The sequence below is a fragment of the Colletotrichum fioriniae genome (genome assembly GCF_027942845.1).
Source record: "Colletotrichum fioriniae strain IMI 355084 chromosome Unknown scaffold_14, whole genome shotgun sequence".
Lineage (NCBI taxonomy): Eukaryota > Fungi > Ascomycota > Sordariomycetes > Glomerellales > Glomerellaceae > Colletotrichum > Colletotrichum fioriniae.
The window spans coordinates 1,001,909-1,021,779 of NW_027076850.1; the positions used below are offsets into that span (position 1 = coordinate 1,001,909).

Consider the following 19,871-nt stretch of genomic DNA (forward strand, 5'->3'; position numbering starts at 1 on the left):
AATCGAGTTAAATCGATGCATTCGTCGAATATATACTTTACTACCTTGTCATACTCGTGAAAAAAAGAGAAGCGAGCTTGTCTGTTTGGAAGATGCCATCTCCAACAGTCATGGGAATATACTTCTGCCTCTCTTCCCGGTACATCGACCTGTCCCCACTATCTCCCGCAGCCAATGTGCCCAGTGTGCCGACCCCCACGTTTTTCGTGTTCCCCTTGATCCGTGCGGGCCGTTCCTCGGTGAAAGTGTGGCGTTAGCTCTCGGTGAGGCACGCGTGGCAGGAAGGGTGTCCAACGTTTGACGACTCACCTTCAATCTGCCCTAAAGCTGCCGTTGACAGAGAATGGAGGATTACATGCATCACAAAAATACGCTGCGAAACATTTCAAAATCTCATGTTCCAAGTATGCCACTGTCATTTGGTCGACCGCTGTTGGTGACGCCCTTCTTACGTGGAAGATGCCTTTCACACTTCTTCCGCTCACCTCAGTGGCGGTGTCATGGACATCATGTGTGGTCGACCTGCACCAAAGAAACTCAATATCACGGAGCGATGGGTTGGATGTCGAAACAAACATGTTCGTATTCATCGAGATTGGTCGGATAGATTCTGCTTGCTATCCCTAACCCATGCAACAAAACCTATGAATCTGGTGTATCATTCCTGTTCCCGATGGTCCTAACCTATTCAGCTGTGTACCAGAACTACAGCTTTCCCCAAATGATTCCCAATCATAGACAATTTCAAGTGGGTATTCCAAACTCCGTCTGCACAAATTCGAAAACCAAGTTTCAAGCAGACGTTTCCCCAAGAATGACGTATACTGTGTTACCGCCCGTTCCAAATCCAAAAATTGGGGAATCAACAAAGCTTTGAGAAAGAAAAAAAACTCCTCCTACTTGTTTCGATATCGGGTATAAGAAAAGTCATTGGCCAGTTTATCCGTGTTTCATCAGGCCGTGTTGTTTTTTAACCACTGGGTATATCCAAGGTTGTGTGTTTGTTCGTGTCAAAAAGAAAAACGGCCGAAATAATTCGCCTTTTTGTGAAATCCGTTAATCGCGAGGTTCATGCCGGGACGATCGGTTTCGCTAGCCTGATCGTCGAATGCGTATGCTGCAAGACTGTACATAGAGAACTTTGTAAACAAAACCAGCGCCAGCTTGCGCAAGTCGTCGAGAATCGGTTGATGTCATATCGGACGCTCAAAAAGAGCAACGGTATGTGATGGAACTGGCCACCTCGAGAAGTGAAATGATGGGTCAGCTGCTACACTTGGTACGCAATCAAAAAGACTCAACCCCAGATTGGGGCGTTGCGGTACGCCGGCGAGTTGTAGCTGTGGAGGACTCTGTAGGGCTGGTCGCCGTTCGCGTGAACACTACGACTCCGGCTGCGGCTTCTGGAAAGGCCTGGCTGAACAGCGTCGGGTGAGTAGTACTGCTGCTGTTCCCATTGCTGCTGTTGGATATTCAAGAGTTGCTGCTGATAGTAGCTGCCACTTTGGCTCGGGCTTTGGTTGGTGGTTGAATGTCCGCGTGCAACAGGTTCCCGGTACTGTGAGTAACTGTCGTAGCTTGATCGATGACGAAGCTGTCGCTGCTGCTGGTGCTGGTGCTGATGTCCCATAGGGTTGGTGGAGGCACTGCGTGTGACTGGGTGGCCAAAGAGAGGGGAGGAACCATTGGTAGGGCGCCACTTGTCTTCAATCGTTGAGCGGCGCCTGGCGTATTGCTGCTCAAGCATCGTCATGCCCCTGCGAGGGCTCATTGGCGGAATGGGCGGCACAGCAATAGCGTCGTCGAGTGATGCTCCCATCAACGCCGATGGGTAGCTGTGAATGGTCTCGCGACTGTTCTGCCTCGACAGGGTCTGTCTTCGAGTCGCCTCGCTGGATGAGGACGACTGCGGACGAATAGGTACTGGCTTTCGGGGACTCTTGGTGCTACTGCGGGTGTGCAGACTGACAGGCGGAGAAGTCTTCCTCTTCATTGCCATCTCGGGAACCTGCAGGTTCTGAGACGCAAATTGGGACTGGCGGCCTGTCGGAGGCAGAGGCTCGGTGGGACGAAATTGTAGCCCAATCTCAAGTTCCATATGTGCCGGCATTGTCAGAGTACGACTGTGTTGGGCCTGAACAGGCTGCTCACGAGGGAGCGCCATGAAAGCTTGGTCGAAAGCACTCTTACCGACGCTCTCGCCGACCTTGTCGATGGCCGTGATGCTCGACTCGAAGCCGTCCTGGATCTCCTCGGCTCTGGCTTCGCCGAAAAGTTCGGCCTTGCTAACGGCGCCAGAAGGCACTGGCTTGCGGTGGATAGAGCGGCGCGGCATGACAGAAGCGGCAGCTTGAGCGAACGAGGCTGGCATGGTCTGGAAAGAACGGCGGTAGGGTGACTTGGGCTTCTCAGAGGGTCCAGGCGTCTCTGCTATCGCCTCACTCACGACCTTAGGCGCATCGACCAGGAGCGCAGAGCTGCGCTTGTCGTCGGCATGGCCGGCATCGAAGCTTCCCACGCTGAAAATGGTCTTGAGAGTCTCTTTGCTGGCCTGCGCACGAAGGGTCAATCGCTTGGTTGTGATGGGAAACCGACCAGAGTGCTCCTCAAGCTTTGACTGAATATCCTGGGGTACCGAGGGAATCTCTTCGTCAGAAGGATGCGTTGCGTGGACGGTTGGGGGGCCTCGCATTCCAGAGCCGCTGAGAAGCCTGTGCAGCTTGCCAGGTTTTTGCAAGCCGTTGCCAATGCTCAAGGAGGAATTTGGCTTTTCGGAAGCAGCGCCGGGAGAACGAACGTCTGCCGGAGAAGCGGGGCCTTGTTCGGCCGATTGAGTGCTGTCAATCAACACTGGGGCCGGAGATTTTCGATCCTTGCGGAAGGAATGACCGGCGCTGAGGTTGAAGAAGAACTTGGGTGACGTGACCGTCATTGTGTTGTTAGTTGGAGAGACAAGAAAATCGTCTTTCGGGGGTAGAGACGGAGGAATGGATGGGCCAGATTGTGAAGGATCGACAGAGCGGATGTCAGCCTTAAGAACACTGACTTGCAGCTTGTCGCCGCTGACAGCTACAATTGGGGATGCGGCTGAGTCTGACAGTTCATCGCCCGAATCCTCCGATGCGGCACGGCCAGCTGGACGGCTGCCTGCAGAAGGTTGCTTGGCGTGGAACGACCTCAGCGAGACATTGGAACTGTAGCCGGAATCGGCCTTGGAGAGCGGTTTGGGCTGGTGCTCGGTGGTCGGGCTAGCAACGACTCCACTGTCGGCGCGAGCAATTGCTCGGGAATGTTTCTGAGACTGATCCGCTTTCAGTCGCTCGAGACTTGGTTTTGCATTCGGGTCATTTCTGACTGTCAGAACCTCGGCAGAATACTCCATTTGCACATCTTCATCTTCTTCCGCAAAAAGGTCGTCTTCCATGGCTGTGTGCTTGGATGATATTTTCAACTCTGGACTGAGTGGCCTATATTTGAGTCAGCGTGAGCCGTCTCATGGTGCCTTATACAACATGGCGCCGTCTGCACGAATTGGCAAGGGAGACTACTAACGAAGTTGACCGCCGCCTCTGCGATTCCACCTTTAAAACCGAACTCTTGATCGGACTGAGTGTCTGCGAAGTAGCACTGGCTTGCACTGCTGAGACCGTGATTTCGATGTCCTTGTTCTCAAAGCCCGTCCCGCCCGATCCATTCTCGTGACTGAAATACTCCTCAACAGCAACCATTTGCGACTTTTCCGCTATGCTGACCTGAACTGCTGGCTCAAAATCCGGACTTGGAAGCGGGCTGGCCTCTCCATTCGTGATCCGCAGCGAGCCAAATTTCATGGAACCGAGCGGCCGATAATCCATATCAGAAGGAGTCAGTGCTCTTTCGACTGGTTCAACCACTGGTTCACACAGATACTCGGGCTCCGAGGCGAATCGCTCAGCGACGTACTCTTCCAACGTCGGAATCGGATATGCGCTCGAGTCAATCGATAATGAGTTCATTCGCGAACGCCCTCCTGCTGGTGTTGTAGGCATGCTGTGTCGCACGCTTGACCGTCTAGATGAAGCATATTCTGACGGCATTCGGGTCGCAAGACCTGGAGTTTGGATCATAGAACGTCGCCGTACGGGTGCGTACAGTGCTAGGTCTGAGTTGGCTCGGGGCAGAGGCAGCTGTGTGCTGGCTGATTGTGCAAGGACTGGCTGGTGTGGATGCGAACTTTTCCAAGTATTCGGTGACACCTCGAACTTGCTTTCAGACACCATGGAGTTCTCTTCGCAGGCGGTGAGATCTTCGTTGAGGTTCAGGAGCCTTCTCGATTCGTATGACATGAGATTGTAGTTGATGGACTGGCGATTTCCGGGAACATGCCAGCTAGAGCCGCCGTTAGTCAATGGTAAAGAAGAAATGCTGGGGAATTGACCATACCTCTCGACTTGCAACTGCCTGGAATTGTCCATCTCCTGCTGACTCTCCCAGGTCATTGAATTTGCCCTCGACATTCTGTCTGGAACAGGCGGGCTCAGCACCATGCTTTCCCTACGTTTCTGCTTCCTCGGCTCTTGAGAGCTCTTAGACCTGAACAAGCTTGCCCTGCGCTTCCAATCCCTCGCGGGTTTCACTTCTGGGTCCGCCATAGAAGATATACTGGGTGCTCGGGCGACTGCACCAAGCTGAGATCCGGCGGGTGCAGAAATAGGTGACGGTACAGGCGAAGTTTGCCCAGGCAGAATTCGCGAGTTCGATCGAGAGGGTGGCAGACTGGCGGATGCAGCACGTTGTATGCTTAGTTGGCTGGGGGCCGGTAATTGGGTTGTTGGAGAGGCATGATTGCCGACTCTAGGTTTTGATAATTTGTGAGGTGACTTTTTGCTGCTGCTTACACCTTGCACATGTGAATCATGAGGCGTCTCGGTAGACTGTGCATTGCCCATCTTGATGTTAAGAAGGTGAAATTCCGAAATGGTTCCCTTGTACTCAACCAAATGACAAAAGTCTGCAATCTGGTAAACGTAGAGGAAATCGCCTCGAGGTGGTACGGGTTACGGATGGCAGTGCTCGAAAACGGCCAGCCGATAGAAATTTGGTTACGATGGCACTGTTAAAACTGCCATGCCGCGCGAATTATTCTGGAATTATCGACGTTACTTCGTGGGTATTGGGGTGTAGGTTGCGTGACGCTCGAGTGCTCTCTGCGGTATTGAGAATTGGGTAGATGGTCTGATATTTGTCGACCCTTTAGGAGCTGCGCCCTGATTGATACTCCGTTCCAAGCAGCAAGACTCTGAGGCGACAATGGGGACAGACGCAACCGGTGAAACGAAGAAGGAAAGGGGGAGGGAGGCTCGAGGAGTCTAGTTGATCACCGCCGGAGACCAGCACGAAGAGAGAAAGGCGGTGGTAGAAGGTGGGATAGGCGCAATTAAAGAAGAGGTGGCATGGGTCTGAGCATTTACCACCGGACCAGACCGAGCGAAGCGTCTATCGATTTTGCCAACTCCACATAAGGGAATGCCTGGTCTGTTAACAGAGTCAGTTGCCGGGGTCAGTGGCGAGTTGTGCAGGATTATACAGCAGCGGCAGGCATTCGTATGCGGGAACAGGTGTCTCTGTATGGGGAGTATTGGACGGACAGCGACGGTCAAGGGCCGGTGCGAGTGCAGCAGGAATGGGCCTCAGATGGCATCTGAGAGATGGACATGGACACCGACAGGAAACCAGGAGGTGGAACTGACGGTGACGACGTACATGGTTTGAGACGCGCAAGGTGGGTTGGGGCACGGCGGAAAAGGGTAGAGTACCGCCTGCGGCAGCGAATGGGCAGGGCTGTTCCAAGTTCCAAGACTGGCTCGTTGTTGGCCCATGCAGGGCTGTAGTGGCATGCGTCTTGGCCGGCGGAACGTGGATGAAGAGGTGCGTTGGTGTGGTAGGTAGGGTAGGGAGGGAGAGTGCCAAGTGGTGTCGGACGGCTATCCGCAAGGGTGTAGCGGCATCAAGTTGCATCGAGGACCCAGCAAAGGCGGAGGCGAGACACAAGAGACCAAAAGGACGAGACGGTGATTGGTGATGTTAGATGGCTGAGGTAAGGTGAAGGTTAAGGTGAGGACAAGACCAGCAGAACAAGTCTAAAGGTACCGTGTACCGGCGACAGTTCTTGTTGTGGGCGCGGCCCGGTTCAACATGGTGGATGGTCCATGGTGAATGGACATCCAGACGGGATGGATGATGATTAGGTATGGTATTTCGTCTGATTGATGCCATTTTGCGGTCTGGCCGGGGCCTGGGTATTACAACCTTGGCGGAGACGAGACTAAAGATTGCCCTTGTCCTGCGGTTGAAAAAACTCCACGCCGGGCGTCCAGCCTCTATCCACAAGCCCCCAATCTTTGAATGGTGTTTTGTGCAACCAGCAAAACGTTTACCAGTCCGGCGTCTCGCAGACTGCAACTGCAGCAGGCAGGTATCCGTATTCCGTACCTGTTATCTGGGGTCAGCCACGGCCGTCCGTCCAGTCCGGTCCATTGAGAAACTGTCTTTGTGTGGCTGCTGAAAGGCTTCTGCGCCGCTGGCTGTGCGCAGACGCAGTATTGGCAAATACGGATTACGGACACTCTTTGCCCCTCTCTAGCCCCTCCGCTCCGGACAAAAGCTGTAGTAATGGTCTACTGGAATGATCTGACACAGTCGGGTTGACCAAGCGAGGCCAGGGTGGAGTTTGATTAGGAGCGTCCGAGATGCAGCAGGCGGACGGGTAGACGGGCAGAGTGCAGATGGGATATGAGGTGAGGATGATGCGAGGAGACTGGCAAGGCGTCATTCCATGTCTTTGATGCGCTAGGGCGGGTAGGTAACTCAGGAAGCAAAAGCTCAGCTGGAGGGAGTGTCAGTGTAAGTGAACAGAGAGAGATGACAGGGTGAGAGAGAGAGAAACGGAGAACCAACACGGCACGAGGGGAGTGTGGCACTTGTGGCTCGGACGCATGTGGATGATGCATCCGGCAGAGTTGATTGGAGTTTAATCGACGAAGTGACGCCTGGATCGGGGTTCTGTCTGGTTCACCGATCACTATCCGTATATCCGTGATGTACTCCGTACCCAAGCTGCCAAGGTTGTTGTCGTTGTCTTCGTCGATGGAGAGAATGGAGGAAGGTAGGTAGTCGGCACAGAAAGCTTTAGCCATTGCCGCAGAGACCCTGATTCTTCGGAGTTGGCATCTCTTGGTTGTCATCGTCATTTCAGTCCAGTCCAGCTTGGTGGTTGCTGATGAGCTGTACATCTGAGACGATAGAAGGCAGTAAACTAGCACTTGAATTGCATGGTGGCTTGCACTTGCCCGTCTTTGGCGTCGTCAAGCAGCTCGGGATCCCAGAACCGGGTCGACCCCGCTTGCCCGCTTCGCACGCTTCGCACGCCATGAGGTCCAAGGTTCTCAATCTCCCAGAGTCCCAATCTCAAGGTCTTGATCCGCTTGGATGGGGAATTTGGGGGCGTCAGACTCGCTCTGAACGGCGTCTTTGACTTGTTTTAGCGGGAAGCCCATCGCTCAGGCTCCAAAGCTGTCTCTCGTGGATTCCCGCCCGCTAGGGACCCGGAAGGACGTCTTGTCACGCGGTGGCGGTCCAGCTGGCAGCAACAGAGGTGGTGATCGCTCGTGGCCGTGTCATAATATTGTCCAGTAGACAAGCACACAAGCTGTGAAGGCGCGAGCTAGGCCATCTGCGTCGTTATCTGAGGTGAGGTATATGCCGGCTGGTGTTCTAGATGGGGCCTTGTTACTTGAAGGGTGCGAAAAACAAGGCCCAAGTGCCGGATATGTACCTCCGCCATTCTGAGTGGCCACGCAGCCATGCCGCCATAATGGATTTTGCCTTTTCAATTTTCAGTCACTGATATTACAGTAAGGTAGGTATTACTTTGAGGAAGCCGCGTCGGAACAAGTAAAGCAAAGTATCTTATGGACTTGGAGCAATAGAACAAGAAAGTCGAAAAGGTTGGTAGGCAAGCACGCAAGGTGAATGCGGAGAGAAGCTCTTTCCCCCGCTTACATGGGCAGATTGGTAGATGCTAGATCAAGCCACCACGTTGCGACGCTCCTGCCTCCCTCGTGAGGTATCTTGTTCCTGGCTCTTTGCGTGTCGCCTTCCTCCTGCCGGCGCTTCTTGAATCGTGCGGCGTGCCATGTCCACGTTGCTGAGGTAGGTGCTTCTGAACGTAACCTCATCCTCCTCCTCTGCCTCCTTCCTTGCCTGCCATCGAGTTCCTGCCTTGCCCAGGTTGCTGGTGAATCTGGTTCGCTTGTCCAGACAGGCAGGCACCTCATGCCCTCCTCTTCCAAGGCCCAACTTCATCCCCAACCTACCTTAATCCATTCATTTCAGTAAGGCAAGGCACCTCGGTTGTTCCTCCGACGCCGACTCGCTTCCAAGTTCTGTCCATCATCATCATCACATTACATGAGAACTGCCTGAATCGGGACGCCAATGTCTCTATGCCTTGATCCAGCATACCAATACCAGATCTTGCGTTGGCTGGTCCGGTCACTTGCCATCTCTCCGTGGCCTCGTTTTCGTACGGGGTTGCGACGCCAACCTCTTACAATGGCCAGGTGCGAACAAGGATGTTTCCCCTCAACCATGGAGAGACAGAGACCGCCGCTGCTACGGATACTCACTCACTCCTGTTGACGGCCTTTGCGTGTCCGTGGCCCAGCACGACAAGTCAACCGTTCATCTCTGCTTGTCCCATCTCGGCCGCAGTCTGGGTTGTCTCTCTTGTGCGGCATGCATCTCCCTCTCAACCACCATCGACCCCAACCCAACCTTGACGAATTCCTTACGCAGCATTAGTGTAAGCAGCTGTGTAGCAGTATCCGTCGTGTGGTGTGCGGCGTGCCATATCCCTCGTCTGAGGCTCAGATCTTCTCAGAAAGTGTGCCCGTTTCAGAATGTGCCACTTGACTTGATGGGTCAATCGGAAGTTGCAAAGACCAGCATATCCTCATCAATTATCCCCGGCTTGCCCGCAACTCAAGCAACATGCTTGGTCAGGCCAGCAACAGTCTCCAACATCCCCGATGCAGTTCGTGCATGCGAAGGGATGCCCGTCGTCGATCATCGGCCGCCAACAGCCACTCTTTCAACGTCGGACAACGCTATCTGAGACCACCCACTCCCCGAAACCGGCTCGTCAGAGTCGTCACTCTCGCCCTAGTGTCGCTTGTTGCGATAGCACTCAAAACTTGAGGAATTAGGTGTCGACATTCAGACGAGGGTCAAGCAGCGTATTCGTTTCCTGCATCGAAGCACTCTATTTGGCACGCCATTATCCGACTGTTCTGCTCAGATGACCGAGACATTCGCTCTCTGTCTCTCATTTTCGGCAACTCCCAAGACACCGAGACAAGATACATCAGTCGTCCTGCGATACGGGCCGTGGGACGAATGCTCTGGTATGCTCCCCGCCCAAGATAGCCTCACCAGACACCAAGGGCGGGCAATCTCCCCCACTTTGAATTAGCTCTGTCGCCCCGACAAACAAGGTTCAGGGGCCTGCGAAATTGCCCTTCCTACTCTGGCTGCTTCCTCATTTAGAGCACCAGAGACCGAGAGACAAAAGAGAAAAGACGACTCATCAACATTTCATCATACAGAGCTCATTGTCCGAAGCTACAATATGCCTTGCCTGTTTCCAGTGTTACCGGCCCTCCACACCAAGCGGAGATGGTCAACGAAGGATGCTCCGGCCCATTTTGCAAACCACGTGTTGGGAACGTCATATAGACACAGAGGCCCTGTTTTCGGGCTCGGCTGCCCACGCTGAATTGCGAACTGGCCCGCTAGTGACACGGGCAACGGTCATGATCGAGATTGGTCGTTCTCGTTCTGCAATGGCTGCGCAAGTCCATGAGTGCTCCCATCAACTATTTTCCGAATGGCCGGATTGACAGCAAGGGTGATGGGTCACGTCCTCGTGGACAAAATCTTAGCGGCGTTGCATGGTTGCAATGGCCAAAAGTGCGCGTTTTTTTTTTGTTTTTTTTTTTTTTTCTATCTAGGCGCCGTAATTGTATCCCAGCATGCCTGGCCTGCTTAGCCAGGAATAACAGTATCAGCCTCGGACATGGGAAGAAACGAGACACAGCGTTGCTGCGATGCACTGCAACTCCTCCGCTCACAGTCCATCGTCCGTACCAGCGTGGACCGGTAATTGTGCCGCTCGACTCGATGTGGATATGGTACCAAGCGTTAACCGTACGAACCCTCCACCACGCGCCACCGATTCTTTCTCGTTCGGCCGAAGCAGCAAATGGGTGATCCCCTCGGATCTCTCGCACTTCAAGGACCATACCAGTTCGCGAGCGGGCAAACGACGGCCGCCAGCAAAGTATCGACTACCTCACCAGCTCACCTGGCTTAAGCGATGGGCGGTGTTTCCGCCGGTCAAACTTATCACGTCTGCTATCGACCCGAACTCCACCAGCCCGCAGCACCACTGAGACTTCTAGATTGGACTACGGATTCTTCCCGACGACGTTTATCGGCACCATCCTTGTCTCTGCCCGGCCTGTCTACTCTTCCTTCTGGTGCAGGATGTTAGGTAAGAATGAGTTCTTGGGTGAACGAACCCTACATAGTCGATTGCCTTTCACCGTCTGATACTGCCCACTCACACGAAGAAATCCTCCCCGTTGGACCCAACTAATGCAGTTTCTTCAAACACCCGATTGTTGCCTGTCGAATCACAAGGAGTCGGAGCCACTATGATGATCAAGCAGCACCGACGGGATGTGTTCCTCTTCGGAGCAGCTTCGGAGCAGACTGCAGATGTCGACACGGCAAGCTCCATAAAATAAGGCCCGATGATCATGCAACCTGAAAAATGCCCGCGCCGCGACCCGTCGCTGTTTGGGCGAGATTGATCCCCGCGCCTCTGTATCCCATTCAAGAGATTGACTTACGAAGTAGGCACCTCAAAGTTGACCGGCGCACGCCATATGTCGGCTACTCGGAAAAGAAGAAAACATGTCCTTACTACTAAACTCAACTTCATGCGAAACTTGCACAAGCGTGGTCCACATCACAGAGGACGCGACTCATCGCACGCATTCCTTCTCGACCCAGACATGATCAAAGGATTGAACCTTTCCATGGTTTTCCGACTGAGCGATTATAAGCAACACCTTGGAGACTTACACACTACGGTCGTCTGGCCTCGAGTCAAGCCTTGCAGGAGGTTGATAATGATTCGATGCTTTTCGGACTGGGAGTCATCGTCCAAACACATACCTAGACCCAGACAGTTGCTGTCGCAAATACTGCTGCCAACCGCCGGGAAGGAGGCCATGAGATGAAGGTAGACGGACGAAATTCGGGCATCCTAGCGCCCACAGACAGACCGCCTGAAGATGCGGGCTATTGGGCTGCAGAGCTTTGGTCGCTCGCCTGCTGTCCAAGCGGGAACAGGCTCTACAAGATAGCCTTGGTTGTTTTGAGCTTGTCATCTATCAACGAAGCGGGAGATCTAGTAGAGAATAAGCCTGCTGCCGTCGACACGAACCAAGTGCTGTCAAGCGGCGTGCAATCGATATTATTGTCCAGCCCCAAGATCACATCTTTTGCTTCAGAAATCATGGCCTCTTCCGGAGTACACACTGAGGACGCCGACACCGAAGCTCGACAACATGTACCATTCTTACAAACATGCTGGTATGCCTACCTGGAAATCGAGTCAGGTGTTGCATTGAACAGACGAAGCTGCCTCGTGGCTAAGGAGGTTGGGTAGGTTCCATGGCCTTCCGGAACGTTTTGATCACCATGCCCCTGAACAAGTCGGGGCGGACCTCAAGGCCATCGCGCACGGGCAAAGGATTTCTCCATGTTTCAAAGTCGTTTCTTTCACGGCGAGAGCACAAATTCTATTATTCTGCCCCGGCCCCAAACGCGAGTACTCATTCCACCACTGGTTGAAGTTGGTGTTTTCAGAGAGTTGGTCTGCTAATTTTGTTCGGGATGGGACTCGGGCAAGTGGGCTGGGGAGCGTATGGTATACGGTTAAGGATTCAATTTCTTCCAGACTTCATTATTGAACAACGAATGCTGACCACCGCAGATATGGTTAAGATTGGTTCTACTGAGGGCACTTTGCTGCTTGATTACCAGAAAGAACATCTGTGAAGGCGTCTCCTGCGGAACCATACCATCAAATAAGGGGACCAAAGCTCTGACCGGGTGTTCGGAGGTCCAAGTGAGGCATGAATCTCATCTGAGGGGTTTTACGATTGCCAGTCAAAGTCAAATCGGGCTCCTTTACGTTTGATGTCGATACTTCGTATCTGGACTTCGGTGGAAAATATCCATCTATCCTAACACAGGTTCAACGGCCTCTCCGACACATATCGTCTTTTCTCCCAATTGCATAGTACGGGGGATAGATGTGAGCGTACTCAGACCCTGCGCGTCAGGAAAGAGTTCAATGTTCGACCATAACGCGCCACATTGAATTCGCAGAACAGCCATGATCCGGCGGCATTTCAGGGGCAAGAAACGGTCGCCAAAGGTTTACGCCTCATTCTCCAATGACATAGGTACATCCCTCATCGCCAATCCATACTTCATGCACGCGGCCGGCGTCTACGTCGATACGGTCGCCGACGCCATAAGTAACCTTGTCGGGGTTCTTGTCCTTGGGATAAGTGATGGTAAAGTTCCCACGCAGGATCAGATGGGTTGTCAGACCACGATGCGAATGCGGGGAGTAGTGCGCGTTCCTGAGCTTTGATCGTCAGTTCGTACATAGTTGGCTTCCACTCGGGGTAAGGCCAAAAGGAAAGGCAGAAAGGCAGTGGGCATCACGTACGGTCCGTCGGTCCAAGTGAAGACATGAGGAAACCCCCAAGATCTAACCTCGGACTCGCTATCACGCTGGGAATTGGACTTATTGGGCATGGCTGCAATGTGTGGCGATTGCTGGCTTGAAGCTGAGGGGTAATGTGCGCAGGGCAACGTTCAGAAGCTCGCTCGTAGCGTGGCGGTGACGGCGATGGAGGTAGACTGACAAAAGCTTGCGATTACGTCAGAGAAGATCAGATGTTGAGCTCTGTGCAGTCGACCGGGTCCGAGAGCTGTTCGTCGGCGATTCCGACAGCTGACAGGTATTTTCTTCTTTGGAGACTGGGCTGATGCGAGTTGAGAGAAACCTCGTTGAGATAGTTCGTTGGCGGAGTCGATGTTCAAAACGCCAGGTCGGCTGCCGAGAGGTGGTGGTGGCCCGCGTACTCGAATCTCGAGAGTCGGCTGCAGTGTGGGTGAAGCCGACTTTTAGGTGCTCGACCCCCACTTATGCCCCGAGTGCCCCGATGCCGTGTGGCGACTGAAGGGACGGTGGTTTCCGGGAGGCGCAGCAGCGGTGGCCGAGCAAAAGAGATGCATAGGCGCCGGTGGGAAACGCGTGAGTTGGTGGCCAGCAGCAGCAACAGCAAGCAGACAAACACGGAGCACCGGCGAAGGCCCCGCCATGCCACCATGCTCCCTCATCCTTGGCGTGCGGGTGACAGACTTAAGGCCCCTCCCAGCTGGACCTATGTACACTACTAATGCATTGAGGTGGAACATAACAACGGCTCGACGGAAGAAAACCGCCCCAAGGCTCTGTCAGGCCAAGTGGAGACCACCAGAGAATGCTCGGGTTTCCAGACTTCTGAGCCCTGGAGACTCTGTCACTTACTGCGTCGCTCTGGTTCAGCTCTTCCCACCTTTTCCTGGCGTGTCACCGTGTTGAATGGCTGCCTGGAGAGCTGTTCCCTCGACCTTAGCATGCCCATGATATCACTTTGTATGGGGATCATCCCTCCCTCCATACGAAGCGGCAACGCCTCCACTACTTACGACATAAGGTATCCGTACGAATACCCTAGCTTGCCCAGGGCCTACCCGCAGTCCGTACACTGACGGTTTCCACCCGCTGTATCCGTACGGATGCTATGTTTAGCGCATGTCGAACGGGGGACCGCGAGACGTCAATATTGAATAGGGGCAAGGCTGGCTAGCAGGCGACAAAAGTCTCGAACCATCAGCCGTAATGCCGTTTTGCCGAGCCCGGTGACAGTATAGCATGAAGTCGCTTCGAACTTGTACGGACAGCACAGCAAACAACGCATGGTGAGTTGTATGCTAAGGTGCTGCAGTCTGCATCTTGTGGCAGGCGAAATGGGCTGAGCCCTCTCCTATGCAGTGGCCAGACTACGTCGTGCATTGAGCCTCCCAGTGAGCCCTACGAAGCGACACCAATCTGTCAATGGATAATCGAGGCTCACGTCCAATTTTTCCCAAAAAGGCACCCCGTAAGACAGACAGGGCAGACTGCGATTGGGGGCCAAGACTAACCATCTGCAGATGGATTCAGTGTGACGTTCCGCTTCGCGATGCAGGGAGAAGAACACACAGAGAGAGGGACACACACATAGTCACACACATGCACGCAGACTCCGCCCCAAAAACAAGGCGTCAATACTTGAGCAACTCACTATTCAGAATTTGAGGAAGATTCTGAGTGTCGGCAAATGTGCCTTGGGGCCTGGCACTCTCCAGTCTGACAATCATCATGCATATCACGTACCCAAAACAGACAGTTATGAGAGAAACTATGCGGTACGCGTCACTCTCGTCCAATAGCCGACATTTTTCAGTCGCGGGAGAATGGAGAAGAGACGCGGGCTCCGACGTGATCAACAACAAAACGAAACAAGTCAAGATACAGAGGCCAGCTCGAGAACCAAGGACGTGGGTCCCGAGGAGGTCGTCCCTCGATGTCTCAATTCTGGGAGAGACTGAGAGAGTCTCACTCCAGTTTCCATCTCAACAGGCAGTAAAGGTAAGAAACACCACGCTAGAGGGCACCATCGACAGGGCCCTCGGGACCACCTACAGCAGGGATCCAAACCATTGGGGGCAGTGCTGGCCCCTCCCTATTGGCCACTTGCATCGCTCAGCACACCCATCGGACGAGGCTGTCCCCCCCTCCAAGTGCCCTGCAAGTGCTCTCCAAAGGGCTCCAAGTCGTATGGAACGGGAACCCCATTGCGCTGGATCACACTTTACACTAACTATTCGTACAGTAAGGTAGGAACTTCCCTGCCCACCCATGTCCTAAGCTATGCTGACATGCATATCCACGCTTCCCACTCTCGTTGAAATTACCCTTTTGCTGTCTTTCGAATGCCTTCGTTCCTCGAATTTCCTCTAATTCTCGAAAATAATCCTAAACTCTCGTTCAACGACAACCCGTGTTCTTACAACTCCGTTCCTTCGTCTCTTCAACCATTTGTTATCCTGTCCCTCCAATGGACTAATGACCATACTCATACGCTCTCCGAAGCCGTACCCCTCTGACCCCTAGAACCAGAGTAGGCTTGATTGAGCAAAGAATCAAAACCCCTCCCGCGCGACGACAAGAGTCAGCCATACGCACGATCGATTCGTTCAACCAACACACACACACACACATAGAGAAAACAGAGGTTTGAACCGGAGGCAGGCTATCAAGCCGCTGCAGCTCGCCCGCCATGTGTCTCTCTGTACGTCTCTCACCATATCCCGTAGGGGTTGCGCGCTCAATGCAAGGCTCCAGCATTGGCAACGCCCGCATATGATGCTTCTCCCGCACTTTCCTAAAGCCTTTTTGACACTGGCCTCCAGCTTGTGCAGTTTGTGGTCAATTGTCATACCTAGACTTACACACATCTTGACAGTTCTGGCGCCGTAAGACCGCCCCGAGCGACGAAAAGACACAGAAGAAGCGAACCCTCACGATGCCGCTGTGGTCCTCTTCCAACAAGACCTCCGCCAATACCCTCAAGAAGATGGTCGGCCTCACCACCCTCCTGGCACCTACACGAGACGGATTCCACTTCCAGCCCGCTCCCCGGCCGATGCCCCTCATCAATATCACAAACGTCGACGGCGCCACCGACCCTTCATCCTCGTCATCCGCTGCCTCGGACCCCAAGGAGGCAGTCGTTTCGCCCAGTCCCGAGGAGATCCTGCTCAGCCAGGCCATCCGCGAACGTTTCGAAAAGATATTCAACGACCTACGCTCCCGCCGCTCTTCACTATCCCGTGAACCTTTTGTTACGCGCGACCAACTCCTCGTATTCCTTGAGAATACCCAGGGCGAGACCGATGTCGAGGCTGTATTGCCTGAGGGTCAGCAACGATACAACTATGGCGAGTTTCTCGAATTGTGGTGGAGAAACTACGGCTGGGATGCTACTCGCCCAATAAAGGAGGAGGACAAGGACTTGAGCCGGCCCATTACGAACTACTTCATCAGCAGCAGCCACAACACATACTTGGAGGGCAACCAGCTTGCCTCCAGGAGTTCACCCGAGGCTTACAAAACTGTATGTTGCCCTGTGCTTGCATTCTCTCGGCAAAGAGACATAGCTTCTAACACGTGAACTGCAGGTCCTTCGCCGTGGATGTCGATGTATCGAAATCGATATCTGGAACGGAGACACCCCCATCACAACACAAGAGGGCAGCCGCTCTCCCAAACCTGATCATTCGAGGAACCTGTCTGGCTCCTCTCTTCCCAACGTGGCTGCGAGCGTCAAGGAGACGGTGGAAGATCTGCTGATCGAGCGCAGCACGAACGGCAATGGCCACAACAGAAACACCAGCACTGCCAGCAGGTCTCTAAATCCTCGCGATAGTGCCACTCTGCTGGGGCCGAGCGAGTCCACTGACTCCCTCGGCAAAACCCTACGGCCCTCATCGCCGACCCCCTCTATGAAGAACCGCCTGCCGTATCCCAAGGATGAGCCGATTGTCACTCATGGCTGGACTTTAACGACTCCCTGTGGCTTCAGAGAGGTCTGCAAGGCCGTTCGCGAATCCGCTTTCGAGACGAACGAATTGCCCCTGATTGTCAGTCTCGAGGTCCATGCCGACAAGGAGCAGCAGGAGGTGATGGTCAGAATCATGAAAGAGGAGTGGGAAGGCATGTTGATCGACAAGTCTTGGGAGGGTATTGATCCCCGGTTCCGCCTCCCCAAGCTCGAGGAGCTGAAGCGCAAGATCCTCGTCAAGGTGAAGAAGGCGCCTAATAAGATTGAGGTGCCTCCCAGCACGACGGCCCTCTCCCAAGTATTTGCCAACGACGAGGACGCTTCGGGTTCCGACGATGAACGCAACAAGGAGGCGCCTAAACCGGAGACGCCGAAACCGCCCATGACACCAAAGCTCGATGCCCCTGTCAAGGTCCATAGTGGAAATGAGCCGGCCAAGAGCACAAAGGTGGCCATTTGCCAGGCACTTAGCAGTTTGGCCATCTACACCCACAGCGAGCACTTCAAGAGTTTTGAGACGCCGGCGGCTAAGAAGCCGAGTCACATCTTTTCGATAAGCGAGAACAGGATCCTGGAATTGCACACGACCAAGGCCCGCGAGATGTTCACGCACAACAAAAACTTCTTCATGCGGGCATTCCCCAACGGCTCGCGTGTCGACAGCTCCAACCCTGACCCCAGTCTCTTCTGGCGCAAGGGCGTGCAGATGGTTGCTCTGAACTGGCAATATCTCGACGAAGGAATGATGCTCAACGAGGGCATGTTCGCGGACGAGCTGGGATGGGTCCTCAAGCCTGTTGGATACCGCAGCTCTGACAAGGACACGCTGACGGAGGTCGACGCCGCGCCGCAGGGCGATCTGGAACTCACCGTCACCATCATTGCTGGACAGCACATCTTTGTTGACGACGATTCTGCCAGCGATAGCAGCCGCGGCAAGCACCTTCGGCCATTTGTCAAGTGCGAGCTTCACGTCGAGATTGGAGCGCAAAACGGAAAGGCTGCCGACGAAGACGACTTCAAGCTCAAGACGGGATCGAGAAAGACTGACCACCCGGAGTGGGAAAATGGAGCACGGCTCAAGTTCCCCAAGATTTCGAGGGTGGTGGAGGAGTTGAGTTTCCTCAGGTAAGAAAAGTCACAGTTTCCTTTCACTTTTTTTTTTTTGCTTCCTTTCTCCCTCCGGCAGCGGCATGTCTGGGCCTACGAGCCTTGACGATCTTTTGAGACCATGACTCGAGAAGACGGTGAGGAGGATATATGCGCGGCTCCGCGCCTACCCTCCCGCGCGCCGGCGTGTCCGACCTGCAAGACCAGAACAGCTCCGGCGGTGTTACGTTGTCTGAAGTCGTGACGGCTCCCTGACCCCCGGGAATGGCCTGATTCTCGGATGCCATGCCGGGACCCGTCGCCGCTCTTCGTCATCGGCACGAGACGGGAATGCTCGTGGAACGAATAGTCGTCAAGCTATCCTCCTTCTATGCCGTGTCACCGTCCCCTTCCCGTTCACGAACCGTTAACCTGTCAATACTTACCTGCCACGCGGGCCGCTGCGTTGACAGCCCGGGCCGCCGCACACCGCAACGTTGTTCTTCTTTCCACCCGCTTCTCTGCATCCTGCGAATAGCCATGATCAAGGGGGAAAATAAGAATGATTTTACTGACTTGTGTTTGAACCGCGCAGATTCAAGATTGAGGATGATCCGCTCCTCGGCGGCGACGAGCTCCTCTCGTGGGCATGTATCCGCCTCGACCGTCTCCGTCCCGGCTTCCGCTTCATCAGGCTCATGGACACCAAGAACAGGCCGATTGAAGGTGGCAAGCTGCTCGTAAAGATCGACAAGGTGGTGCGGTAGAGACCCGCGCGTCCCGTCCGTCTGTCCGTGATACCGTATTCCGTACCCGGCCTACGGGCAGAAGCGACAATGCTGTGACGCGCGATGTGGCAGACATACTAGCAGGGAAAGGTTTTTTTTTCTTTTTCTTTTGTTCCCTTTTTAATTCTTTGGTTCTGCGGGTTCCCATGGGAGGCTCTGATACCTTTTTATTGCATAATACGGTTGGTTGGGCGTTGACATGGAGTTTATTCTTCTTCTTCTTTCCTTTCTCGAGGCGAGCGATACCTATTTCCCCCCCTACTACGACGTAGAGTTTCAGATTTTTCCTTCCCCTATCAAGCCACCTTTTTCTTTTCTTCTATAATTTCCTTTTTTCTTTTTGTTTCGAGCATACGCTGTCCGCGGCACATTCGGAGAGACTCCTGTCCGTCTCGGGGAGTTTTTCGTTTTTTTTTCTCTCTCCTGCTTTTGATCGAGAGGCAAAAATTGAGACTTGGAAGGAAAACAACGGGAGAGACACAGCAGGTCATCTCAGAGTCATGAGAGGCCATTTGCTTATTTTTAGGGTGGGCGGCGGTGGTGGTTTGAGAGAAGGAAAACCCCCTTCTCTCTTGATGAGGTCACAAGACTTGCTGAGAGCAAGAAAATTAAGAGACAGGACTTATGCGTTGGTGGGAAACAATTGTCTCAAGGTCACTGAGATAAGACACATACACACACACACACATGACAGACAAGACAAGACAGGGCGCAAAAGGACGAACAGCACACATACAAACCTACAAACCTGTGGGGCGCCGATCTTGACGCAGAGAAGCGCGAGGCGGGATGGAACCCAAATTCCGTACCGTATGCAGTGGAGAGGAAATGACTAAACCAAGGGATCTCACCTACACATCTAGACTATGTTTTTGGGGGCCGTAGAGACCCAATCCGTGTTATGTCGTCGCTTCCGTGTGACCACTCCTGTCTCTTCTGTCAACGGCTCCCTCCCTAAATGGTCTCATTCACTGTCCAACGTGACCGGATCTGGGGGGAGCATGTGCCGGCCATCCTGGAGCTTGACCGCCGCCTGCCGAGAAAGATCTGTCATATTTGAGTATTGACGAACGCGGCTTATGAGGATGTTCTATGCTACTGTGTAGCAGTCGAACACGACGAATTATCACCGCAATATCCGTATCTGACGAATAGT

The 19,871-nt window shown here is 53.7% G+C and overlaps 3 protein-coding genes across 3 annotated transcripts; 1 reads left to right on the plus strand and 2 right to left on the minus strand.

The window, feature by feature from the left end:
* Window positions 1-1,297: 1,297 nt before the first annotated feature.
* Window positions 1,298-3,514, minus strand: N0V96_010423 (uncharacterized protein; the record flags this gene model as incomplete). The annotated part of the gene is made up of 2 exons (XM_065758942.1): window positions 1,298-3,458; window positions 3,510-3,514. The coding sequence occupies 2 exons, from the start codon at window positions 3,512-3,514 to the stop codon at window positions 1,298-1,300; spliced, it is 2,166 nt and encodes a 721-aa protein (XP_065612465.1).
* A 9,045-nt stretch (window positions 3,515-12,559) lies between these two features.
* On the minus strand, window positions 12,560-12,939 carry N0V96_010424 (uncharacterized protein; the record flags this gene model as incomplete). The annotated part of the gene is made up of 2 exons (XM_065758943.1): window positions 12,560-12,761; window positions 12,851-12,939. The coding sequence occupies 2 exons, from the start codon at window positions 12,937-12,939 to the stop codon at window positions 12,560-12,562; spliced, it is 291 nt and encodes a 96-aa protein (XP_065612466.1).
* A 2,615-nt stretch (window positions 12,940-15,554) lies between these two features.
* On the plus strand, window positions 15,555-18,694 carry N0V96_010425 (uncharacterized protein; the record flags this gene model as incomplete). Its single annotated transcript, XM_053197009.2, has 5 exons — window positions 15,555-15,558; window positions 15,688-15,695; window positions 15,741-16,391; window positions 16,456-17,966; window positions 18,523-18,694. 5 exons carry the CDS (start codon window positions 15,555-15,557, stop codon window positions 18,692-18,694), a joined length of 2,346 nt encoding a protein of 781 aa, XP_053045498.2.
* Between the last annotated feature and the right edge of the window lie 1,177 nt (window positions 18,695-19,871).